A 26,383-nucleotide genomic window follows, 5' to 3' on the forward strand; every position below is an offset into this window, starting at 1 on the left:
GCTGTTCCGGGTGCCGGCTGACCCCGCGGGCCAGGCCACGCGCGCTCCGCCTCCAGACCTCGGGGCACCGCCTGGGCTCCTCCTCCTGCAGCGCTACTCGGGCGCGGGCCGTGGCCGCAGCGGTCCAAAGTGTGGCCTTCCAGCCCGAGCCATGCAGATCGGGAGCCCGGGGGCGCGCCGGGCGCTGGCGCTGCTGCTGCTTTTGGCCGCGGCCGAGGTGTCTGCCGCCGCCGCGCCCGCTGCTCCGCCGCTGTTCAACGTGAGCCTGGACGCGGCCCCCGAGCTGCGCTGGCTGCCGATGCTGCAGCACTTCGACCTGGACTTCGTGCGCGCTGCGATGGCGCACATCCTCGGGTGAGCGCGGGGGCGCGACGGGATCTGCGGGGACAGGCTGCCGGACTCGAGTGCGGGAAAGCCCAGACGCGCGCGGCCCAGTGTGCTTGAACCGAGTCTCTGACCCCCTTCCCTTATTCTGGGACAGCCTTGCCCTCCACCCTACCCCCCTCACCCCGGCTGCTTGAACCGAGTCTCTGACCCCCTTCCCTTACTCTGGGGCAGCCTTGCCCTCCACCCTACCCCCGTCACCCCGGCCTCCGGAGGGGTTGGTAGGGACCAGAACTGGCGTTTGCCGCTGCTCTAGGCAGCGTCTTGGTTGCGGATGATCCGGCGCGGCTGGTTTGGTTTTCAGGTTTGTGTCACCTGTGGCACGCCCGTTTTCAAGACATTCCAGTTCAGGGTGGTGCGTGAGATGTTGTCCCGGCAGCTCAGCTGCTGAGTAAGGGACGCAGCCCACGCCCTCCTTGCTGGCCCCGCGGGCCTTCCAAGCCCACCCCTTTGGGGACCACGCTCTCTTACCCTCTCTCTTTCTGTGGAAGTTTATCCTCCCCCCCCCTCCCTGGAAGTTGTGGATCAGGTGATGCGGGACCAGAGCTGTAAGCTGTCTGGGGCACGGAAGCACCGAGCACTCACCCCTAATGATGAGAGCCTTAGGTATCCCCCCTCTTCCAGACACACACACTCGCACCCCTCCAGTCCCTGAGCTCAAACATCCTCGTGGTTTATCGTTTCTAGGAATGTCCCCAAGTGGGTCCACGCAGTGATACGTAAGGCGGTCGGGGACCTGGAAGGCTTCCTGCCCCAGCCCTTCACGGACGAGATTCGCGGCATGTGCGACGCCCTGAACCTCAGCCTGGCGGACTGCATCCTGGTTAACCTGGCCTACGAGTCCACGGCGTGAGTGCTCGGCGCAGCGCGGCTAACGCGGGCTTGCCAGGGCCTCCTGCACATCTGAGTGGGAGCAGACATGTTTTCAATGTGGTAAAAACGGGGTGGTGACTGGGCTGCCCAGAAGCCCCGGCACTTCCTCTTTGTTTCTCTCGGTAAATCCGAGCAGCAGATCATGCACGGACTTCGAGAAGAAAGGCAGCTTCTCTGACCTCATCATTAAACTTTCCCTCTACCTGAAGCCCCCTTTTCTCCCTCTACCAATTCAGGTAGCATCCCACTTCTGAAACTGTGCTCAAGGTTCCTTTCTAGAAAGGTTTTGGATCTAACCCCGCCTTCATCTGGACTCTAGTTAACCCAGTGACCCTCCCGCCTTATAATGCAGGGAGTCATCCCAGCCCTGGTATGTTCCCCTGCATTTCCTCCATCCACCCCACCCCATAACCCCCCGCCCATATTTGTCGTGGCTGGCGACCCTGACTCCTCTTTCCCAATCTGTTCCCTTCAGAGCTGGGGTCTCAATGTACACTGTTCTAGCTAATAAGGCCGGCCAATATTTGCGGCACTGAGTGGGCGTGATAAAACGCGCTGCACAGATGTGAAAGCAGTTGATTGCAGGCAAACTGCAGGGGGAGCCTGAAGTCTCCGTTGGCTCAGTAGCAAGACCTGGAATTAAGAGGTCTGACTTGGTTTGTGCTTTCAGGACTTAATTGTTTTGTTACCAGACCGGCCCCATCTAGTAATATCTTGCTTCTGACAGCCAAAAGGTGATGAAAAAAGTTCTTGGGATAATGACAGTTTACTTCCTCCCCCACCCACCGCCTGACATCTTCCCAGAACAACTAGGCAGAGTAGGTTAAGGGGCACTGTGACTGCCTTCCTCTTTAGGAAAATGTTTTTAAGACACAGATAAGACAGAAACTTGTTAAAGTGCTTTTTCAAATAACTTAATGAATTAACTTAATTCATTAATTTTGCCATTTTTCATCTACCCCTATCTTTTCCCTGTTCTGACACGTGGCTTTCTCAGTGAACAAAATCAATTTTCATATTCATTTTCACCTTCTTTTGCTGGAGTCACTGATCGAAGCAAAAGTTCTAGTAAGAACATTCTAACTTTGGGATGGAATATTAATGTATATATTGAATTGCCTGACAATACAAAACACAGTCAGATTCCACTAGTATTAACAGAGGAAATGTTTTGTTCTCGTTCCTGATGTAAAGCTTTTTGAATCAGGATAAGACTAGCTACCCTGCTGGGTGCCAGGCACTGGAGATGGTATTCCCTGGTATGATGAGGAACCCAAGCCTCAGGGCACAACCTGCTGAAAGTCAGGCGCAAGGTGAGTGTCAGAGCTACTGCTAACAGCATGTGTCTCCAGGGCACCGCAAGCCTCTTTCAGAGCAGAGCCAGTGCCCATGGTCCCCTGTGCTTGTGGGCTACCTCAAGCAAAAACATCTGGGCATGACACAGGAATACTGTTGTCTGGCCAATTTTGAAAATTCATCTTTCGGCCTGACCTATGGTGGCGCAGTGGGTAGAGTGTTGACTTGGAAAGCTGAGGCCACCAGTTTGAAACCTGGTGAAGGCACATGTGGGAGTTGATGCTTCCTGCCCCCCCCTTTCTCTTTCTCTCCACTCTAAAATTAAAAAAAAAAAAAAAAGCGCCTGACCAGGTGGTGGCGCAGTGGATAGAACTTCGGACTGGGATGTGGAGGACCCAGGTTCAAAATCCTGAGGTCGCTGGCTTGAGCACAGGCTCACCAGCTTGAGCGTGGGGCCACTGGCTTGAGCATGGGATTGTAGATGTGACCCCATGGTCACTGGCTTGAGCCCAAAGGTTGCTGGCTTGAAACCCAAAGTCGCTGGCTTGAGCCCAAGGTCGCTGGCTTGAGCAAGGGGTCACTTGCTCTGCTGTAGCCCCCCAGTCAAGGCACATATGAGAAAGCAATCAGTGAACAACTAAGAAGCCGCAACAAAGTGATGCTTCTCATCTCTCTCCCTTACTGTCTGTCTGACCCTATCTGTCCCTCTCTCTGTCTCTGTCAAAAAAAATAAAATAAGAACTCATCTTTCAGAGAGATTCTACAAACTTTGCTTTAGCCACTTCCAATGTTTTATCAGTCCTCTCCTTGACATGAACTCTTTGAAGTTTTAACATCAGAAATCTTGGAAAAAATTAAAACTTGACCAAGCTTCCTTCTTTAAACAAAAAATTAAGTAACATTGGTTTTCTCTTAATTATAAAAGTAATATGTAAGTGAAGAGAAGTTAACCACATCCTATTGCTCAGAAATGACCATCAGTTCTTCAAGGTGTTTCCTTTAGTATTGAGTTGATAAATATCTTTCTCCCCCAGCATTGGATGTGACGTATATAAATATTTTTTCACATAACATTTCATATCCTTATAAAATAGGGATATTTACATATCTTATCACATCTCTTCCTCTTTTCCTCAAACAATTTCTCTCTGGTTGACAGTTCCAAAAGGATCCTTTTCTGTTATTGGCTCTGTGCAAGAAAACCTAAAGGGGACAGGAAAAGTGCCAAGCCCCTGAAGAGTTGACCATTTATCCAACGAGACAAAACAAAACATTTATGAACAGAATGGTTTAGTGCCATTCTGTTTACTCTGAGCAATTTAGGGAACAGAGAGGAGATCTTGAGCAAACTGGGAATGATGTGCCAAATAGACTACACTGTCATGTGGAGGAATAAGCAAAGTTCAGTTCTAGCTGAGCCCAGAATAGGTCAAGTTCAGATTTAGATTTAGGATGAAATTCTCCTTCAGTATGTTTCGATGCCATATGTGCTGAGGACAAAAGTCTTGTAACACTGAACACTAATGAGTTGTATCCAGTTACGTTTTAATCTTTTTCTTTTTTGAGGTAGAGGAGGGGAGATAGTGAGACAGATTCCCACATGTGCCCCAATTGGGGTCCACCTGCCAACCCTGTCTAGGCCTGATGCTCAATCAGCTGGGCTATTTTTAGCACCTGAGTTTGATGTGCTGGGACCAGCTGAGGTATCCTCAGCACTGGGGGCTGACAGCGGAACGAATCAAGCCACTGGCTGCAGGAGGGGAAGAGAGAGAGAAGGGGGAATGGGAGGGGAAGAGAAGCACATGGTCATTTCTCTTGTGTGTCCTGACTGGAGATCTAACCCAGGACGTCCGTAAGTGAGGCCGACGCTCTATCCACTGAGCCAACAGGCTAGGGCTATGTTTTCATCTTGAATTGCAAAGTCAGAGTCTTGTACAAGAATTACAGAGCATATGTGTCCGTTGTAAGGAATAATAATTGTCTTTTACTTTAAGGACTTATCTTAAAAATGCAAAGCTCATTTTTTTATTTTTCTCATTCATTCCTGTTGGATTTTCCCCTTTTCTCAGATTCTGTACCAGTATTGTGGCGCAAGATTCTAGAGGCCACATTTACCATGGCCGGAATCTGGATTATCCGTTTGGGAATTTCTTACGCAAGTTGACCGTGGATGTGCAATTCTTAAAGAATGGGCAGGTATAGTTCGTACAGCATAAGATTCAGAAATCCAACACTTGCTACCCCAAGTTAACAATCATTAGGATGGGCTGCTACTTAAATGTGTTATGAATTTAAGATACAGCACAACTATCATCAAACTCCTGGAAAAACAAAAACAGAAGAAAGGTTTCCATCAATTATGCTTATAGAAAGAAGCATCACCTATTATTATTAAGCATATACTTAAAGAGGTCAATCCATTTTCCTTAGGGAAATCTCTATGAGAGGATGATCGGTCACCAACTTATAATGCCAAGTCAGCTCTTTCCTCTGCTTTCCTGTGTTCAGGCTGCTTCTGGAATAGGGAGGACTTGTGTAGTGTAATGGCTAGGAACACCAAACTTTGGGGTTTGGCAGTCCTGGCTTTGAATTCTGCTTCGGCCACTTACTTCCTTTGTGAACCTGGGAAATCACTTAAACCCATTTTGCAGACTGCAGCTCAGAGAGTTTAATAATTATGTTATGGAGATAATTGTGAAGGTTAAGTGAAGTGAAATCTATGCAAAGCATGTGGTTGATGTTTGATGAATGTGGCCAAATAATAAATGGCCCTTCACTCTGCAAGTATGATTGACCTACACCATTCTCTAATGTATGGTCTTTGAGAAATTATACTGAGATCGTTTTATTCATAGTAAGGTCTAGTAACACTGAAAAAACACTGATGAGCTGTGTCAACTTGTGTTATTTAAAAGTATAATCTACTACATAGTGTTACCACATTTCTGAGTAAACTTTTAGGGAAACGACATTAACCAGTGTTCATTGGGCATACACAGCATGCTATTGCTATGAAACAGAATAGAGCGTGCCAAAGGCAGATTTTGGCTTTGGGACACATTGTTTAAGGACAAGGACTATATATCATTTGTTCTTTGCATTTAGGGGTTGAATCATAAATATGAAAAACTCATTTACTAAGTACTCATTTGGTCATCTGCTTTTACAAACAAAAACTCTTTCTCAAACAGCCTGACCAGCGATGGCACAGTGAATAGAATGTCAACCTGGGATGCTGAGGACCCAAGTTTGAAACCTCAAGGTCACTGGCCTGAGCACAGGCTCACCAGCTTGAGCACGGGGTTGCCGGCTTAAGCATGGGAACATTAAAAGAATGATTCCTAGGCCCTGGCCGATTGGCTCAGCGGTAGAGCGTCGGCCTGGCGTGTGGGGGACCTGGGTTCGATTCCCGGCCAGGGCACATAGGAGAAGCGCCCATTTGCTTCTCCACCACCCCCCCTCCTTCCTCTCTGTCTCTCTCTTCCCCTCCCGCAGCCAAGGCTCCATTGGAGCAAAGATGGCCTGGGCGCTGGGGATGGCTCCTTGGCCTCTGCCCCAGGCGCTAGAGTGGCTCTGGTCGCGGCAGAGCGACGCCCAGGATGGGCAGAGCATCGCCCCCTGGTGGGCAGAGCGTCGCCCCTGGTGGGCGTGCCGGGTGGATCCCGGTCGGGCGCATGCGGGAGTCTGTCTGACTGTCTCTCCCCATTTCCAGCTTCAGAAAAAAAAAATACAAAAAAAAAAAAAAAAAAAAGAATGATTCCATGGTTGCTAGTTTGAACCCAAAGGTCGCTGGCTTGAAGCCCAAGGTCACTGGCTTGAGCTCAGGGTTGCTGACTTGAGCAAGGAGTCACTGGCTTGCCTGGAGCCCCCCAGTCAAGGCACGTATGAGAGCAATCAATGAGCAAGTAAAGTGACACAATTACGAGTTGATGGTTGATGCTTCTTATCTATCTCCTTTCCTGTCTCCTCTCTTTCTAGTACACGTATGCACTAAAAAAAAAAAAAAAGCAACACAGGGTTTCCCACATATTGCTACTTCTAAGATGGAGTTTCTTAACCTTCTTTGTGTCGGAACCCCTTTGTGTGACCTGTTGATTCCTTCTTAGAATTACGTTTTATAATACATGAAATAAAAGTTATAGGATTACAAAGAAATCCCATTTTGTTGAAATACAGCCATTTTAATATTATAGTTTTTTCTTAACACATTAAATAGTAAAATTTAGCAGTGGCTCTAATAACTACCATAATTTCAGAATAGTTATAAGTATTAATGGTATTTCAAAATATGTATGAATAGCGCGGCAATATAGGTATGATTTCATCATGAACATGAAAATACTGGCCGATTCCGCCGGTAACAGCATCTCAGGAACCACTAGGTGACATGGCGTGTTGCATGTATTCATTACAGAAGAAGTAAAATTTCAGTAAGAGGTTTAGTGAAAATAAAGATGTACATTTTTTTCCTATCCAAAGTCACAGGTTCACTGAATTCTATTCAAGGTTATACCTTTTAGAAGGCCATTTCAGAGTTTTTATTCTACTATGTTGGAACCTCAGAAGAGAAAAAAATCCATGAATTGTGGGGCAAAATATGGTGATTTCAAAGAATTTTTGGTTGGAATGGTAAAATGATACCTTATCTCTTGATTTCAGATTGCATTCACAGGAACCACTTTCGTTGGCTATGTAGGATTATGGACTGGTCAGAAGCCACACAAGTTTACAGTTTCTGGCGACGAACGAGGTAATCAAAACGAACTCCCAAGCATTTTTAGCCATATCCTTGTTCAGTTTTATCCAAGTACTCCATTCACGCACCCAACAGAACATATAGAAGGACACCCTACACTGCGTGGCAGGGACTTGCCTGCTCACGGGGCTAGACAGGCAGTGTGCGTGTAAGCAAGGAGGACGACTGCAGGGAGGTCTGAGTGCTGTCAAAGAAGCAAAAACGGGCAATGCGAGAGTGAATGGGGGCATGGTGGTCGCTCCAGCTAGAGGGTCCGGGAAGGCCTGCCTCCCGTGATCAGGAGTCAGGTCTGTAGAGGCGGCAGGAAGACCACCCTGACGGATTCCAGTGGTGTGGTTAGAGCATGGAGCGAGGAGGGAGGGACCTGGGAGCTGGAGAGGAACGCTGAGGCCTTGGTGAGGGCCGTGAGGAGGAGTTTGGATTCTAAGTGGGATGGAAGCCCTTAAGAATTGTAGGCCAGTAAAAAGGGAAGGAAATCTTACCTTTTGAAACAAGGTGAATGTACCTGGAGATCATTATGCTGAGTGAAATAAGCCAGTCGGAGAGTGACAGATACCATAGGAGCTCCTTATATGTGGAATCTGATGAACAAATTAAACTGATGAACAAATTAGAAACAGAGACATGAATACAAGGAGCAGACTGTGGTCGGAGGGGAGGGGGCTTGGGGAACCAGATGGCAAAAAGTGAAGGAATTCAGCCAAAAAGCGCACATATATATATATATATATATATATATATATATATATATATAAACACACATAGACTCAGACAACTGGGTGGTAATAGCCAGAGAGAAAGGAGGTGGAGGATAGGTGGAGGTGAGCAAAGGGGCAAATGGGGACGGAAGAGTCTGCGTGGGGTGATGGGCACACGATGCAGTGTGCAGATATTTTATTGAGTTACACACCTGAAACCTGTACCCCAATATATTCTATTAATAATAGAAGAATTTAGCCTGGCCTCTGGTGGCGCAGTAGATAAAGCATCAACCTGGAACACTGAGGTCGCCAGCTTGAAACTCTGGGCTTGCCTGGTCAAGGCACATATGGGAGTTGATGCTTCCTGCTCCTCCCCCTTTCTCTCTCTCTCTCTCTTTCTAAAATGAATAACTAAAGTCTTGAAAAAGAAGATAAAAAAAGAAGAATTTTAGGCTAGAGAGTAAATAGATCTGATATATATATCTATCTAAACTATTTATATCTATTTTTATAAATAAGCAGAAGACTGTTAAGAAGCTATTGTGGTAATCTATAGGTTATTTGGTGGCTTTCCAGAGGCAATTTGTAAAGCACTTTACAGTTTACTGTGCACGTTTTCACACGTTTTCTGATTAGAGCCTCACAAGAGTCTTGTTACATTGGCATGGCTGATATTATTAACCCATTCGTTATACAGGAGGACACAGGCTATGAGAAGAAGTGACAGTAGGTGGGGGTGGTAGTTCTCTCAAATCGGTCTCACGGGTCCTGGCCCAAAGCTCTGTGTGTTACACAGCCCCACTGCCATTCCCCAAATCTCAGGGGCATCATTCGGTTTCACAATGTGTGGAGAACCCAGAGATAAATGAATTCTTGGCTCTGTCCCCCAAAACTTACAGCCGAGTGAAAGAGGGTAACACAAGGAGTCTTTGAAAGTTTAGTGTTGGTCATTGATGAACCCAGTTGACTTCCAGTTGTTTCCTATGGCTAGGTTTACACTTACACTTTTACATAAATAAAACTTTACTGGCCCAGTTGGCTCAGTGGTAGAGCATTGGCCCGGGGTGTGGAAGTCCTGGGTTCGATTCCCGGCCAGGGCACACAGGAGAAGTGCCTATCTGCTTCTTCACCCTTCCCCCTCTCCTTTCTCTCTGTCTCTCTCTTCCCCTCCCACAGCCAAGTCTCCATTGGAGCAAAGTTGGCCCAGGCGCTGAGGATGGCTCCATGACCTCCATCTCAGGAGCTTAAATGGCTCCCGCTGCAATGGAGCAATGCCCCAGACGGGCAGAGCATTGCCCCCTGGTGGGTGTGCCGGGTGGATCCCGGTGGGGCACATATGGGAGTCTGTCTGACTGCCTCCCTTCTTCTAACTTCGGAAAAATCCCCCCTCCCCCCAAAAAGAAGAAGCTGGTTGAGTATATCTCGATGTCTATAGCAGTCAGTATTTCATCCTAATGTATTTCTTTCTCCTATTGAATTTATTAGGTGACATTGGTTAATAAAGTTATGCAGGTTTCAGGTGCACACTTCTAGAATACATCATCTGGATAATGCATTGTATTTCTTCAACATTTTCTCAAATGTCAGCTATGAATGAAACTGGTTCTCTATGGTACTCCAACCACAGCATGACAGTTATTAAGATTTTACTCAGACTGTTTGTAAACACATGTATATTTATTGAAAAGATGGGCATTGTTTCCATCATTTTCCAACTCAAAGTTGTTAACAGATTTATTAGAACCTAAGGTATGAGCAGTTTAGAAATAACAGTTATTCATAGTGCACACATTTAATTAAATACTGTCAAACTGCTTTTTAAAGGCTTTAAAAACCTTATTTGAATGAAAACTATATTTTAATCTGCTAAGATTAAGTTGAAATGCCTGAACAATAATGTAACATCTCTTGATTAATGAAGATAAGATACTCAGTTAAGTGCCTTGGACCACCTGGTAGAGGATGAGGAGGTAGGAGCCTCAGCTGAGCCCTGGCAGTTAAGGTTCAGAGCCCAGAGCCAGCCTGCCGTGGTTTGTATCTTGGTGCTCTCACTTGACAACTGCTGTCACTTGCTTAACTTGTGTTTCCTTATCTGGAAGGCAGGGATGATGATCACTGTTGTGAAGATGAAGTGAATTTCTGTATGTGAAATGCTCAGAGCAGTGCCTGGCCCAGAGCCCGGGCCATAGAAGCATTTGTTGTTACTGTCGCATCTCCAGGCCTGACCTCTGACACCCCCACTGGAGTTCAGCCACCATCTCAGCATCTCCACTTGGATGTCTACTGAGGATCTCAAACTTAACATGCTTAAACACATCACTTGCCTTTTTTTTTTCAAGGATTTTATTTATCCATTTTTTTAGAGAGAGAGAGGGAAGGAGCAGGAAGCATCAACTCCCATATGTGCCTTGACCAGGCAAACCCAGGGTTTTGAACCGGCAACCTCAGTGTTCCAGTTTATCCACTGTGCCACCACAGGTCAGGCGCCTTTTTCTTTCCTTGTTTTCTCTCTCTCTTTTTTTTTTAAGTGAGAGGAGGGGAGATAGATTTCCACCTGTGCCCCAACCACCATCTGGGGCCAATGCTCGAACCAATTGAGCCACTGACTGCGGGAGGAGAAGAGGGAGAGAAGGGGAAGAGGGTAGGGATGAGAAGGAGATGGTCACTCATTTTGTGTGCCCTCACTGGGAATCGAACCCAAGATGTCCATAGGCCGGGCTGACACTCTGTCAACTGAGCAAACCAGACAGGGCCTTTTTCCTTCTTTTCTTGCCCTCATTCTCCCTCCACCCAAATTTGTTCCTTTCTTGGCTTTTCATGTGTTAGAAAATGGTACTTCTAATGAACTGATTGTACCGGAATTCCTTGACACCTCATTCCCCAAGTCTGACTGTCAGCTCTACCACCAAACAAGACTGTCCCTGTCCATCTGTCTACTTTCACTGCTAGGCTGGCCGCTGTCACACCTATACTGCAGCTGTCCCTGTTCATCTGGCCTCCCTGCTTCTCAAACTTCTATCATTCTTTACCTAGTCCTAGGAGGTTGCTCCTCTGTTTAAAACCTGCAATGACTTTCCATTTCACTGATAACAAATCCAAAGTCCTGACTGACCTCAAAACACAATCACGAAAAAAACCAAACAAACAAAAAAAAACACAATCACCTCCTCCTCTATCTCATTTTATGTCTGTCTCCTTCTCCCTCACTCCATCAGCACCTCACCCACATTCTTTCTATTCCTGACAACTGGCAAGCTCGTTCCTGCCCAGGTCCCTGGCACCCATGCCTTCTGCCTGGAATACTCAGCCTATCTTAGCTCAAATGTCCACAACTGAGGCCGTCTTTACCATCTTCTTTCCTTGTCACTCCTGATTACATAATCCTGTCTTATTGTCTTTCTTATAGTTTATTAAATGGTGTGGTCCACTAAATACAAAGTGTCAGGAGGCAATGCCCAGAGTGTTCTGAAGAAGAAAGAAAAGCTAAAAGTTTTTATAATAAAAAGTACATTCTTGGCCCTGGCCGGTTGGCTCAGTGGTGGAGCGTCGGTCTTGCGTGCAGGAGTCCTGGGTTCGACTCCCGGCCAGGGCACACAGGAGAAGCGCCCATCTGCTTCTCCACCCTTCCCCCTCTCCTTCCTCTCTGTCTCTCTCTTCCCTCCCACAGCCAAGGTTCCCCTGGAGCAAAGTTGGCCCGGGTGATGAGGATGGCTCTGTGGCCTCTGCCTCAGGCACTGGAATGGCTCTGGTTGCAACAGAGCAACGCCCCAAGATGGGCAGAGCATCGCCCCCTGGTGGACATGCCGGGTGGATCCCGGTTGGGCGCATGCAGGAGTCTGTCTGACTGCCTCCCCGTTTCCAACTTCAGAAAAATACAAAAAAAAAAAAAAAAGTACATTCTTGAGAAGAGTGAGTCTGCATTCTTAGCTTCTGGATTGGTCGGCAATGGAGAAGAGATGTCAGGCTGCCTGGACAGGTCAACATTCTTTCCTAAGTTCTTCGTGGAGTAATCTATAGGATATATCTATATCTATTTATCTGCCTGTCTATCTACCTACCTATCTACTACCTACCTACATACCTACCTAACCAGGCATTAATACACTACTAAAAAGTTCAAGTTTCCCTGGCTAGTTAAAGCAGGGAAACTCATGCTTTGGTCTACTTGGTTTTAGTAATTTAGCATCTTGACTATAGTGATTCCATTTTATTTCTTTACTCTTTCCTCAGTATACTAGTTTTTTCTGTTCGCCGAATTTAACTTCTGTTAAATTCCAAGGGTCTGGACCAAGTCAGGCCATGGCACTATTTCGTGAAAAGGCTATATAAGCAAAGCGGCCCCAAATGCCAAAGGAGTTGCAAGGCCAGAGGAAGAAGCAGACAAGGTCAGTTTGTGGGTGTAAAGATTTTTAATAAGAAACTTACAGGCCTGACCTGTGGTGGCGCAGTGGATAAAGTGTCGACCTGGAAATGCTGAGGTCGCCGGTTCGAAACCCTGGGCTTGCCTGGTCAAGGCACATATGGGAGTTGATGCTTCCAGCTCCTCCCCCCTTCTCTCTCTCTGTCTCTCCTCTCTCTCTGTCTCTCCCTCTCTTCTCTAAAATGAATAAATAAATTAAAAAAAAGAAACTTACAGAAACACAGTAGTCCTGGGCGGCAGCAGGAATAAATGGATCATCTCCTGAACCACCTGTGTTATAACCCCTAAGAAATGCACGTACTCCAAAAAGAATGTGAGGGTAATTATGAGGAACAAAGGGGCCAGACACCAGGGGTTCTGGAACCAGGGTGAGTTAAAAGATAGATTGGGCCTGACCTGTGGTGGCACAGTGGGATAAAGCATTGACCTGGAACACTGAGGTTGCCGGTTCGAAACCTTGGGCTTGCCTGGTCAAGGCACATATGGGAGTTGATGCTTCCTGCTCCTCCCCCTTCTCCTTCTCTCTCTCTCTCTCTCTCTCTCTCTTTCTCTCTCTCTCTCTCTCTCTCACTCCTCTCTCTCTGAAAGTCAATAAATAAAATATTGAAAAAAATTAAAAAAAAAAGATAGATTGTATTGAGGACACCTTCCCCAGAGGAAGGGCTAAATGGTAGGAGAAGGTGAGTGGCAGTTCGTGATTAACCTGGAGCCTCTGTACACATTGCACAGTCCACCCCGGGAAAGGGGGAGGGGTCAAGAGTTTAAATGGAGTCAGCTTTTCAAAGAGTCAGCTCTATCTGAACAGTTATGTAGAAGAGAGTCAATGCTATTTATTGAATGAAAATTGTTCTTTGAAAATAAATTCCCTACAGAGATTTTTTGAGGTGTTTAAAAAAAAGTAATTTTGGCAAATGATCTTAAATTTGTATTTTTTTTAAATGTGACCTCAAGTCAAACTTAAATTTCTGAAAGATATATATTCTCTGCAATCTTCTTAATACTTACTGATCCACTTCTCCTGATAGCTCCATAATTTTATTTTGCCTGAGGTAATTAATAGAGGGATCTCCTTTAACACAATTATCATTGTTTGCAGGCACCGGAAATTCTTTGTATAGATGTGATATACACACATACACATGCACATGCATGCACACACATGCACACATATACACAGAGCACAGAATCTTTGGTGTCTGCAAACAATGCTTTTAGCTTCCTCTCTGAAAACTGGATGGTAGTAAGATCACTCTTCATCCACCAAGCTTGCTCCCCAATCAGCTTGTACTATGGGAAAGAAACAGGACTTAAGGAATTTTTTAAAGTGGCAGCAATTTGTGTATATATTTATTGTTCCTTCCATTTGACAGATAGAGGCTGGTGGTGGGAGAATGCGATCGCTGCCTTTTTGCAGAAACACTCTCCGATCAGCTGGCTTATCCGCACTGTGAGTATATTGATGGCTGGGCCCTCCTGACCCTAACTAACTTCATACTCTAAACTGTGTTCCTGCTGTGATGCTCTGTGCCATTTAATAACATTCTTGCCTGACCAGGTGGTGGCGCAGTGCATAGAGTGTTGGACTGGGTTGTGGAGGACCCAAGTTTGAGACCCTGAGGTCACCAGCTTGAGCATGGGCTCATCTGGTTTGAGCAGAAGCTCACCAACTTGCACCCAAGGTCACTGGCTAGAGCAAGGGGTTACTCGGTCTGCTGAAGGCCCACGGTCAAGGCACATATGAGAAAGCAATCAATGAACAACTAAGGTGTTGCAATAAAAAACTAATGATTGATGCTTCTCATCTCTCTCCATTCCTGTCTGTCTGTCCCTATCTATCCCTCTCTCTGACTCTCTCTGTCTCTGTAAAAAAAAAAAAAAGATAATAAAAATAATTTCTTAATGTAAGAAGCTCCTGAAAAAGATAAGCATCTAAAGATTTACAAAGTGTATGTCAACGTTTTTGATAATAAATATCAAAGATAAAAAAGTTAGACTCTAAAGTGGTAAGGACAGAATTTAATGTTTTTAAAATTAAGAAAAAAATTTTTTTTTAATTTGGTGAGAGGTGGAGAGGCAGAGAGACAGACTCCCACATGCATGCTGATCGGGATTCACCAGGAAAGCCCACTAGGGGGCAATGCTCTGCCCATCTGGGTTGTTGCTCCATTGCTCAGCAACTGAGCTCTTCTTAGTGCCTAAGGCAGAGGCTATGGAGCCATTCTTAGCACCCAGGGCAAACTTGCTCCAATTGAGCCATGACTGCAGAAGGTGGAGAGAGAAAGAGAAAAAGAGAGAGAGAGCGGAGGGGTGGAGAAGCAGATGGGCACTTCTGTATGCCCTGATTGGGTATCGAACCTGGAACATCCACATGTTGAGCTGATGCTCTACCACTGAGAAAACTGGCCAGGGCCAGGACAGATTTTAACCAATAGTATAATATTACAATAGGGAAAGTGTCTAGCATTAACTGAACTCAACTTCAATTTGTACAGAGGTGCCTGAGGGCTTTAAAGGGAGAATGAGATAATAGGGAGGGATGAGGGGAGCACAGGAAAGTCAGGGAAATGACAAATTTCTAAAAGCCAGAAACAGGTTGTTCATGTAATACCGGTCTGAGTTTGTTTGCTGCTAGCAGAGACCGGGATACAGGACCCCTCTCTTCAGGTGGTGGCTGGAACAAACAGTCAATTCTTTAGGCAATGTCCAGAGAGGAGAAATTTCTTCTACCCTTCTAGGTTCTCCTGGCTGGTCCAATCATCAAACTGACATGAGACAGATTAGCAGGAGGAAAAAAAAAGTAGAGTTTATTAACTTCTATACCTCCTGTATACATGAAAGACACCCAGGAAAGCTTAGTAACTCTCACCAAAATAATGAAAGCCATTATCTTCAATACCACATTCAACTAAAGACAAAAGTAGATGTTGGGTATGGGGAGTCAGTTATGGGAGGTAATCAGGAAAAAGCACAGCAAACAAGAGTAAGATTTTTAACAAACTAGTAGTTACACAATAGTCATGGGGATGTAAACTACCACACAGGAAATACAGTCAGTAATATTGTGGTAACTGTATGGTGCTGGTTTGGTAGTGGAAATATCAGGGGGAATACTTTGTAAAGTATGTGATTGTTTATACTGCTTACAAAAATTAAGGGATATTTCAAAATGAATATGAAGTGATAAATATCCCCTAATTTTTGTGAGCAGTATATTATGCTGTACACCTGAAACAAATATAAAATAATATTGAATATAAACTTTAATTGAAAAATATTTTTTAAGTTTTTTTAATGAATAAGACTTATGCAGATTTAAGTCCAAGCCTTCCCCATTGCTAACAGTGTTTAGAGATTTCGATATCCTCATCCTGATAGAGTTAGGGTGATGCCCTCCCAAACGGAGATTTCTCCCTTACACCTGGAAATATCTCTTACAAGGGATAACTTCTGCCTGGTTTTCAGAGCTTCTTACATGTCTGCTGTTTTGTTTTAAATAACCAGTCTAGAATAATCCTTATGCCAAAGAGACATATTTTAGGGTAACAAATCCTGCTCCCCTACAGCAGCCTTGAATTTTCTCATGCAGTCACAATAAGGGGGGCTAAGGTCATCACCGGGACGTGACCTTGAGCTGCTAGAAACTGTTCGTGTTCGTTCCGGTCGTTATAGGCCCAGGTTAAGGCCTAGAGGAAGGCTCAGAGGTGGCTGGCTAGAATTTGGTCAAGGAGAGAATCTTTGTCACAGGCTAGACTTTACCACAATCACTGATTGAGATAAGCAATAACATTATGCTTTCCTGCAGATATAGATGTCCCCCTCCCCCTTTAGAATCTCCCATTGCCAAATATTTGAATTAACAAATACATTAGAAGGTAGCTCTACACAAAACCAAAGGAACATCTGCTTTGCAGGACCTATTAGACAGCAGAGTTTGAGGGCACATATAAATCTGACCACAAAAGCTTGTCTTCAAGAGCACATCTGTGGTACAAGGATCTGGCCTTGCCTGGCTTAGCCTGTCGGTCCTTTTTTGTGTTGCTTTAAATGACCTAGCAGCTCCGGACTTGCTTTTCCCTAAGTTTTTTACTCGGACACCACCTAAAGATGTTGATAAACTCTGCACCCTTTTGCATTCTTAAAATGACCTCCAAAGGTTTTCATCAGAATTTAGAAAGCTGCAAAAAATCCAGTGAACTATATATTTAAAAATAAAACTATAATTTAAATCTATCCAGTGGAATCTAAACACCAAAATGATTTTTTAAAATTTGAGATAGAAGTTACACAAGATGAAATGCACAGATACTAAGAGTTCAACATGTTTTGCCAGTTGTACACACTCATATAGCCATCCCTGTAACCACCAACAAAACAAGATGCACTACATCTCTAAGTCCTGGAAATTTCCCTGGTGTCCTTTCTCATCAAGTTCCAGCCTCCCCTGATACCTGACCCCCATTCTGACTTCTGTCACTACAGAGAAGTGTCGCCTGTCCTAGAATTCATATAAATGAAATCATAGTATATGGACTCTTTCTTTTTACTCAGCGTAAGGTTTTCCAGATTCATCCATGTTATTAGTGTTGCTAGCTCATTCCTTTTGTTACTGGCAAAATGATAAGACCTCAATTCTTGTCTTATTCAGAGAAAGAATTCAATCAAGAGACACAGTACAGCAAGAAAAGGAAGACTTTATTTATTGGCCATGCAGGAAGAAAGTCAGAAAAAGGGGGCCTTGGAGACAGCTTCAGGGGGTTAGCCCAGGATGAGTTGCTGCTGCGCACTGCTCCCTGATTGCAAGTTTCATGAGGTCCCTTAGAGCTTAGCACAGAGAAGGAAAGAAAACACACCTGGGTGTGGGGAGGGAAGAACAGGAGGAGCAGGAAGGGAAAGGCACTGGGGTCCTCCACCGTAAGGGCTTTTAACCTTTAGGTTTTAGGGGAGGTCCCAGGAGACCATCTCAATAGAATATTCATCATCTTTCTCAGTGTGTCCTCTTAGGATCATGATCTCCGCTGACTGGTCAGCACCGGGGCAGGGCGTTATTAGTCAATGCAGTTGGTCCTGAGGTCGGCCGTGAAGTGGCTTGTCTAGTTTTGCTGTTTTCCTGGGCTCGGAGGTGAAACACAACAAAAGCCTAGATATTATCTCTAGGGCTTAATGCTTAAGGGAATGATCTTGCATGAGCTTGTATGGGGGTCATAGGAGGCTATTTTTCTGCCCTTTGTTCTTCTAGAGAGGTCTAAAACCTTATGACCAGGGAGGAAAGGTCACCTGGAGGTGAGATCCTTCTTTTCTCAGTTTTGCCCATTGCTAGGCACCTGGGGCTTTCCACCCTGGTGGTCTTCTGTATCTGGTTCATTGTCCTTGCTCCACTACATCTGCTTAATTGCCTACCACACTTTTATTATTAAAAAATATTCAATTCTATTAATATGCCACAATTTACTCATTTTCTTATTGATAGACATTGGGGTGTTTCCAGTTTGGGCCTATTGTGAATAACCTGCTCTAGAATTCTTGTACAAGTCTCTTTGTAAACATACATATTGAATTAAGTTAAGTCAGTATTAAGAATGGAATTGATGGCCCATAAGGTGGATGTATAATTAATTGAGCTATATAAGTATTTTTTTTTTTTTACAGAGACAGAGAGTGAGTCAGAGAGGGATAGACAGGGACAGACAGACAGGAACGGAGAAAGATGAGAAGCATCAATCATTAGTTTTTCATTGTGCGTTGCAACACCTTAGTTGTTCATTGATTGCTTTCTCATATGTGCCTTGACCGCGGGCCTTCAGCAGACCAAGTAGCCCCTTGCTGGAGCCAGTAGCATTGGGTTCAAGCTGGTGGGCTTTTGCTCAAACCAGATGAGCCCGTGCTCAAGCTGGCGACCTCGGGGTCTCGAACCTGGGTCCTCTGCATCCCAGTCTGACGCTCTATCCACTGCGCCACTGCCTGGTCAGGCTATATAAGTATTTAAAGTATACAACTCACTGGAGTTGTACAACCATCACTACAATCAATTTTAGAACTTTTAAAATTCCCATTAAAAGAAACTCTGACCTCATCAGCGATCACTGTCCATTCCTGCGTTTCCTGAGATAATCAGATAAGGCACCTGTCTTGCCCTGGCTCTGCCTCTGGGGGAGGCAAGTCAGCACTGACTTCAGTATTTCTCACTGATGTACTTTTCCTTTTTTTCTCCTGTACTTCACCAGAGGCGATGAATTCTGTGGTAGTAGATGGGGATGGTATAGGCAACGAATAGAAAAATGAAAATATTTCATCACTCCTATTGCCTCACTTTATAATTTTGCTGAATTCCAAACAAGTTTACTCAAGTCTAAATACCTCACCCCTCACAGCAGTATGTATGGGGCAGGGGGACGTCCGCATGGCCCCGCCGAGGGTTGATGGGTATAAGGTGCTGAATGTGGTGACTTTGCAGACACTAATATTTTGAATTGTTCTTTGTTTGGACCATATCCTCACCCTACTCTTGATGCTGTGCCGCGGTAGTATTCAGGATGGATGAGCAGAAAATGTACTTCTTCCCCAAAATGGGTAGAGGGGAGGCTGTGGGGGTGCAGGGGGGAAGGGCAGGCCCTCCACTGCAGGGCATTCCTGTGCTGACCAGCTTGAGGAGGGATCTCATTTGGAAGCTGCAGCTTTAGAAAACGATCCCCTAGCTCACCACGCCACAGACCTTTGGAAGTCTTCGTGAACCCCCAGGGGTGACGGAACTCCAGCTAAGCTCACTGCTCTGGTATAGCGTGCTCGTCCAGCTCTGAGCATTAGCCCAACTGTTCCGTCAAGCTGGACCTCTCTCCCTGTCCCCACTCCCAGCCCCGCAGCCACCTTTCCCCCAGTCTAACTTCTGTTTCTCTCTCTGGCTTCAGCTCTCGCGATGTCTGCTCAACGCCCTGGGTGAGGATGGGCCCCTTGCTCTGACTTGCATAGCATCGTTTTTCCTTGTTGACACTCATTATACTGCGTCACCATTTTCTGTTGACTTTCCTGTCACCCTTAGAAGTTTGAGGAGAACAAGGCTGGCTCAGTCGCATTCACTGCTCTGTCCCTACACCGGCACAGTGTCGAGCATACAATAGGTGCTCAGAAACACCTGCTGAAAGAACAAATGAATGAAGGAACATAGGGAGCCGTCTGTGAGGCGACCTGCCTAGAAGGCACACAGCCCGTGTTTTCTGAGCTGAGCCTAGAACGTGTCAGCAGCTCTTTCCTTCTGAGAGAACAGTGCTGCTGCTGTTGGCTCCCCGTTGAGTTTTCTCCCATTTCAGGAGATGACAAGAGGATGAAATCCGAGTAGTGCAAGATTGTCATCGTGGGTTCCTGTGTCAGGAGAGCGTGCTTTGGACCACTCATCCATCAATTAGCTGTGAGTAGCCACCAATATGATGATGCTGATGCAGGTTTGTCTCCCTGTTCAGACTCTGAGCGAATCAGAAAACTTTGAAGCAGCTGTTAACAAATTGGCCAAGACGCCCCTTATTGCTGATGTGTATTATATTGTTGGTGGCATGTCCTCCCGGGAAGGAGTGGTCATCACGAGGAGCAGGAGTGGCCCGGTGGACATTTGGCCTCTAGATCCTTTAAATGGAGCGTAAGTAGAATTAAAAGGTCTGGTCTTCTTTTAAATTGGTGAAACTGGAGGTATTTTCAGTTTTTACATATTAATCTTTTTTCCTTAGTTATGTGTCCGCTCCTTAAGATAAAATGATGTGCTTTGTTGTAGGTGGTTCCGAGTTGAGACAAATTACGACCACTGGAAGCCAGCACCCGAGAAGGATGACCGAAGGTAGGGCTCTGCCTGGTCTGCAGTGTTTTCCTGTGGCCAGGAGAGCGTGGCCTACAGGGACTGAGGAGGACTACAGAGGCGATCCCCTCCCAGAAGATGTGCCTGGGCCCCTTGCCAGTGCGAGGCTGGGCTGGGCAGTGTGACGTGTGCTGGGGAACAGAGGGATAGCCTCTGGCGGTCGGTTGGGTGTTGGGAGGGTAAGGTGGGCCCTGGCCTCAGGGTCAGAAGCCCTGGATTCCGCCACCAGCTGTTAATGTCTACTGAGTGGCCTCTTTGGGCCTCGGGTCACCCGTCTGTAAAAGGAAAAGACAGAGCAAGACTCAGTGTTTTCCATGTGAGACTTTTTATTTTGGATGGAAAATATTTTTCATAAATAAATCAATAAACCAGTTAGGAGCTCTCATTGTCCCTTCTAATTTTGAAACTTCTATAATTATAAGTCATTGTGTCCCCAAAGAGCGAATATTTCCTCTTGGCTTTACTGCCCTGGGGTTGGTGGCAACTGTTCAATTCTGCAGTGATACATCTTTGCCAGCCCAGCTTCCTGGAGCAACCAGTGGGCCCGACCGCTGAACGACTTCTACCATGGGGTCTAGTTCTAGGGAGGAGACATGCTTGGGGGCCAGACTCTGTTTTGAGGAAAGAGAGATAATGAGGCTAAGCCTCACACTGAATCTCCCAAAATGAGAACTGTGGGATTCAGGGCTTCCTGAAACACCAAGTGACTTTTCACCATTGTCCTTACAGAACACCTGCCATCAAAGCCCTTAATGCCACAGGCCAGGCAAACCTCAGCCTGCAAGCCCTCTTCCAGGTAACTTGCATTGAGATGTACAGTTTTTTTGCTCAGGATGTGTGGGGTCGTTGTTGATAGTGATTTAAGAAAATGTTCTCCTCTGAAATCAAGCAAATGTGATAGGCGCGAAGGCTAGACTAAAAGCTTTACCTGGTTGAAAACATAAAAAAGTCAGATGATGTTTTCTGGACTTGTTTCTGGATAGCTTAAAGTATCTGTCTTCACCTAAGATTTTCTGCATGCTAGGAAAAGGTACAGATGTAATATATGTTCATTAGTTCTACTGAGCCACTGGTCGGGGCCCCATATGTGCATTGTTCAAAGGAGAGAGGATTCAGAAGTCTGTAACTCTGTCACCCTGAGATACATTAAAGTGTTCATTTATTATTCCCATAGTTATTCTGCATGTATTTCTTCTCTGATTTAATGGTTTTTATAATATGTTTTTTTCTCTCTGCAGGTTTTGTCAGTGTTTCCAGTTTATAACAAGTAAGTGCCGCCCGTTCACATCTCTCGTGTTCATCTGTCACTCCAGAAGGGGACTCAGCTTTGGGTCGGCAGGGATCTGAGGGCTCCCATCAGCAGGCTTTCTAGATGCTGTGGCAACAGCAGTGAACAAAATAAAATCTCTGCTCTCAGGGGACTAGCATTCCACTGGCCCACAAGGGCAGATAGACAAATATTTATATATTCTAAGTCAGGTGAGAAGTCCAGGAAGAAAAACAAAGGTAAAGAAAACAAAAAGATGTTTTCATCCTAAGTCAGCCTGGTAGCTGGAGGCTGCCTTCATTGGTGAGAAGCTCCTTAATTCACTGTTAGAACCAAACTGTGGACAGCTTGGCTTTCCTTTGTCTCCCTGCGGCGGCCCTGCTGCTCCACGCTCCTTCCGCAGAGAATTCCGCATCTCAGTTCCTGTGCCCTTGCTGGTGGTCTACAGCCTGGGGTTTTACCCACCTACTCTTCTGAAGTGAACCACTGGGCAGCGCTATCACGGCCATAGGGAGCTCTTAAATTTCAGAGGCAGCCACCACCAAATGTGTACAGAAAACACTGAAGGTCCACTGCTCGTCATTGTGGGCTTGCCTGGTTGCCTTCCCCGCACCGAAGGCCAGCTCGTTAGGGGTGCTGACACCTTCTTTTCCTGAAGTGGTAGGACTTAGCTTACTGAAATGAAAGAGGAAGAGTGTGCAAGTCAATACAGAGTCTTAGCTCCCTCTTTTCAATAAGTTCCAAAACCCAGCATTTCCTGCTTATTCATCATCCTCACTTCTGTGTTCCGCAAGACAGGAATATAAAAATGTGTTCTTCAAGCATTGACCGGGTGGCTCAGTGGGTTAAAGCATTGATCCAGCACTCCAGAGGTTGCGGGTTACACACACACACACACACACACACACACACACGTGCACGCCCTCATTGGGGTACGTATGAGGAACAGTCAATGAGAACACAGCTAGATAGAGTGACTAGGTGAAGCTACCAGTTGATGCTTCTCTCTTTCTCCCTCAAATTAAGGAAAAATTAAAAATAAATATATTTTTAAAAATAATAATATTCTTCAAGAAATAGGGAGTAATGGGGAACAAGGGGGTGGGGTTGAAGGAGTTATATTGAGTGGGACACTTGAATCCATGTTAACACAATAAATTAAAATTAATAAAAAATTTTAAAAAAAGAGAAAGCTTCCTCTAACTTTTGTAATAATTACTTCCCTCTGGTTTCTATAAAATAATGACAGAATCCCGAATCTTCCTTTCAAGAACATCTGTGTGTGCTTATTAGAAGAAAAAATAAATTTAAAATGTATTCATAAAATTTCAAATGCAAGCTATATATTTCTAAATAGAGCCACAGGTATATTAAAAATACCAAAAAATTAAATAAATAAATAAATAAAGTATTTTATTATAACACTAATTTGAAAATATATATTCACAATTTATATAATTGTTTTCAAAACTATGGGAACACAGAAACAGGCTTTTATCCTTTATTTTCATATAAATATTAAAAGGGCGAAATTTTGTCTGACCAGAAGGGGTCCCATCAGTGTTGCATTTGGAGCTGGCTCCACGGGCTAGTGAGAGCCAGTTGTTAAATATGTGGGACGTCTGTGAGCCAACTGTAAGCTTGAACTAGGCCAGGTAAGTGTGTACACCATGGAAGCTAAAAAATACTACAGATCAAGGGGGTCTTTTGTTTACTGCTCCCGCAAATGGCCAGTTTACTAGCCTCACACCTGTCCCCCAAGTGGCTCATTTAGTAGAGTGGTATAACACTAGGTTATTTGGTTTTTCTGTATTTGGTTATTAGAATATTGTTTATGGAATAAACTTTTTAGCATTTAAAAGAAAAAAACTTTCAAAGAGGTATTTTGAAGATATATTCCTATTACTATGAAAAGTAAAAAAAAAGTAACATCAGTTTTGAGCATGTCATTGTACATAGCAAATCTTAAAGCACCCAAAAACGCCATCAGAAAAACTCCTATTTTGTGTTTCTGTAAAAGGATTTTTTCAAAGAAAAAGATCAACTGGTTATTTGCAACTAAAAACCACTGATTTTATCTGCATTCGCCTATTTCTTGAAGAATATTATTATTTTTAAAAATATATTTATTTTTAATTTTTCCTTGATTTGAGGGAGAAAGAGAGAAGCATCAACTGGTAGCTTCACCTAGTCACTCTATCTGTGTTCTCATTGACTGTTTCTCATACGTACCCCAATGAGGGAGTGCACGTGTGTGTGTGTGTGTGTGTGTAACCCGCAACCTCTGGAGTGCTGGATCAATGCTTTAACCCACTGAGCCACCCGGTCAATGCTTGAAGAACACATTTTTATATTCCTGTCTTGCGGAACACAGAAGTGAGGATGATGAATAAGCAGGAAATGCTGGGTTTTGGAACTTATTGAAAAGAGGGAGCTAAGACTCTGTATTGACTTGCACACTCTTCCTCTTTCATTTCAGTAAGCTAAGTCCTACCACTTCAGGAAAAGAAGGTGTCAGCACCCCTAACGAGCTGGCCTTCGGTGCGGGGAAGGCAATCAGGCAAGCCCACAATGACGAGCAGTGGACCTTCAGTGTTTTCTGTACACATTTGGTAGTAGCTGCCTCCCCCTAACTCCCTCCTCCCCCAAATATTTATATTTATTTTGATAAAGCATTTCCATGCTGTGGATAAGCCTTATAATTTTAAATAGCTGCATAGCCAATTGAATGTAGTATAGCTCAGTAAAGTATTCTCCAGTTGTTAGTTTTTCTCTATTAAAGCTATGAAGTGAACATGTTTGTTCATTCCTCCACCCCCCCGCCCCCAACCCTGCTACTGAATATTTCTTTTGCCTGAATTCCCAGACGTGGGGTTATGAGTCAGAGGCTATTAAGGTTTAAATGGCATCTGAAATGTTTAGTTGAAATAGAATTGTTAGAAATTATAAACAGTTTAGAGTAGCATTTTTCTCTGTTGTATAATTGAAAGCTCAAGAGGAATTGCATTTACAGGATAATCACCACTGAGCCAGAATTAACGCAGATAGATCCCTGACTCTGAGGCCTGTAACATGTATGAGGTTAATAGACATGTCTGAACAGAAGTTGCCTCTATGCTGCCCCCTCGTGCTGTGCTACAAAATTACAATCACCTGCAACAGAACTCCATCCTCTGCTGTGGCTAAAAGCAGAGACATTTTCAAACCACGATGAATAGAATTATGACAAGGTAAATAAGCAGCCAAGGTGCTTATTCAGGGAACAGCCAGCATGCTTGGATAAGCTCTGCATGTGCTCACAGCGCCTTTCACCGTGTCGTCAAAATAAGAAAGAAAGCACTCTTGAGTGTGTGGTCGCTTGAACTATAAATGTTAAATATTCTGACACCTGTGGCCTCTATTTGTATTATTGTCCTAGGTCTCAAGTGTTAAGGAAGGGAATGGTATTTTTTTTTCTTCGCAATATTAGAGAAGATGATGTGTATGTAAAAATTTCTCATTATTTTCAGCTACACAGTTTATACTACAGTAATGAGTGCTGCCAACCCAGACAAGTACATGACGAGGATCAGGAACCTGGGTTAAAAGGAAGTAAGCAGAAGAATGAATTCACCAGCTACAAAAGGTTGATAAAGTTTGTTTGGGGGGGGGCGGGAGCAAAGGGTGGGGGTGTGTGCTGGTATTTCTCACAGAAGATGGCAACATAACATTTATACATAGTTGATATTTTTGGACAGGCATCTGACATATGATTGTCATTTACATCAGACGAATGTCACTGTTAAGTATTTATTTTGAATTATTTGTATGAGAGCTAATCTGGTGCCCAGTGCCGGTTGCTCCCTTATGAAAACCTACTCTCAGGGCAAGGTGCTAGCTCTCCACTGATACGGAGAGGAAACTATCTGGCAAGATCTACGTGTCCCCAGAATAATAGTGAGGTGGCCCCATCACCTCTGCAGCATAAGACAGATACAGAGGGCAAAGGACACTTCCAGAATTTATTGTAGGCTTCAGGGAGCTCGTAGATGAGAGGAAGGACCTAAGGAGAAAGCAGAGTCCTTTAGCTGTTATGGAAACCTTCTGGGCAGGACCTCCTGCTAGGACACCTTTCCCTGCTGCCGGGATCTGCTGGAGTTTGTACACCTGGCCTGATGTTTGGTCATTCACTTGTCATGGGAATGTTAAAAATTAGTGTTTGAATTGAGTGCATTTTTTTTCTTTCCTTTACAGGTGATTTTTTGTTTTATATAAAAAAATGAAATTCTTGAAGGTTGCGCCTTAAAAATAAAACAAAGTGGAAGGATTGTATTATTTTATGAACAATGCAGGCTCTTTCCTCATTACACTTTTCAACCTCGTGAAGTGGCCGGTGGGGCAGGAGGATCACTTTGGAGCTTGTTTTGATAAGGCGGGTAACAGGCGCCTGGCGTTCGCTTCCCTGCCCAAGCCTCGTCCGTCTGGCTTGAGCAACTGACTCAGAGCTAACTGGTCCCGGAGGTCAGACCGTCTCTCAGCCTCGTACTATGACATAGCTATGTTGCCTACCCCAGCTTTAAAAGAAGTGAGCTCTTTGTTCATTATGAAATGTTCTGGAAGAGTCTGATAAAAAAAATTATCTTAAAAAAAATGTAGAGCTCTCATTTGAATAGAGCCTGTTTGAATGTTTGTTAGTCTAATCTTTGATCATATATTTCTATGATGTGGGATTCTTATTTTTTATAATGTTTATAACCTGATGTACCTCATTTTTCTAAATAGCTATTTTCTTACTGCTTTTTGAAAGTAATATGCCACCAAATCATTTCTGATGGTCACTTATCTTTAGTTAATAAAATGCTGAAAAAGA

At 44.6% G+C, this 26,383-nt stretch overlaps 1 protein-coding gene across 2 annotated transcripts; it reads left to right on the forward strand.

The window, feature by feature from the left end:
• Nucleotides 1-26,383, forward strand: NAAA (N-acylethanolamine acid amidase). 2 transcript variants are annotated; one of them, XM_066280310.1, is made up of 11 exons: nt 16-354; nt 1,072-1,233; nt 4,623-4,749; nt 7,213-7,303; nt 13,801-13,877; nt 19,882-20,054; nt 20,187-20,249; nt 20,997-21,063; nt 21,506-21,534; nt 25,044-25,159; nt 25,768-26,383. In XM_066280310.1, exons 1-10 carry the CDS (start codon nt 152-154, stop codon nt 25,117-25,119), a joined length of 1,068 nt encoding a protein of 355 aa, XP_066136407.1. In that variant the 5' UTR covers nt 16-151; the 3' UTR covers nt 25,120-25,159; nt 25,768-26,383. The 2 variants fall into 2 exon arrangements, with proteins under 2 accessions (XP_066136406.1, XP_066136407.1); XM_066280309.1 differs by lacking the exon at nt 25,768-26,383 and having other exon boundaries at nt 1-354; nt 24,014-25,109.

This window comes from Saccopteryx bilineata, chromosome 5 (genome assembly GCF_036850765.1).
Source record: "Saccopteryx bilineata isolate mSacBil1 chromosome 5, mSacBil1_pri_phased_curated, whole genome shotgun sequence".
Classification (NCBI taxonomy): Eukaryota; Metazoa; Chordata; class Mammalia; order Chiroptera; family Emballonuridae; genus Saccopteryx; species Saccopteryx bilineata.

Excerpts from the sequence above, each read along its gene's own strand:
- NAAA (XM_066280309.1), top strand. The coding sequence starts at position 152 with ATGCAGATCGGGAGCCCGGGGGCGCGCCGGGCGCTGGCGCTGCTGCTG. Across the intron at positions 4,750-7,212 it reads AATTCTTAAAGAATGGGCAG|ATTGCATTCACAGGAACCAC; the intron begins GTATAGTTCGTA and ends TCTTGATTTCAG. Across the intron at positions 20,055-20,186 it reads CTAGATCCTTTAAATGGAGC|GTGGTTCCGAGTTGAGACAA; the intron begins GTAAGTAGAATT and ends GCTTTGTTGTAG.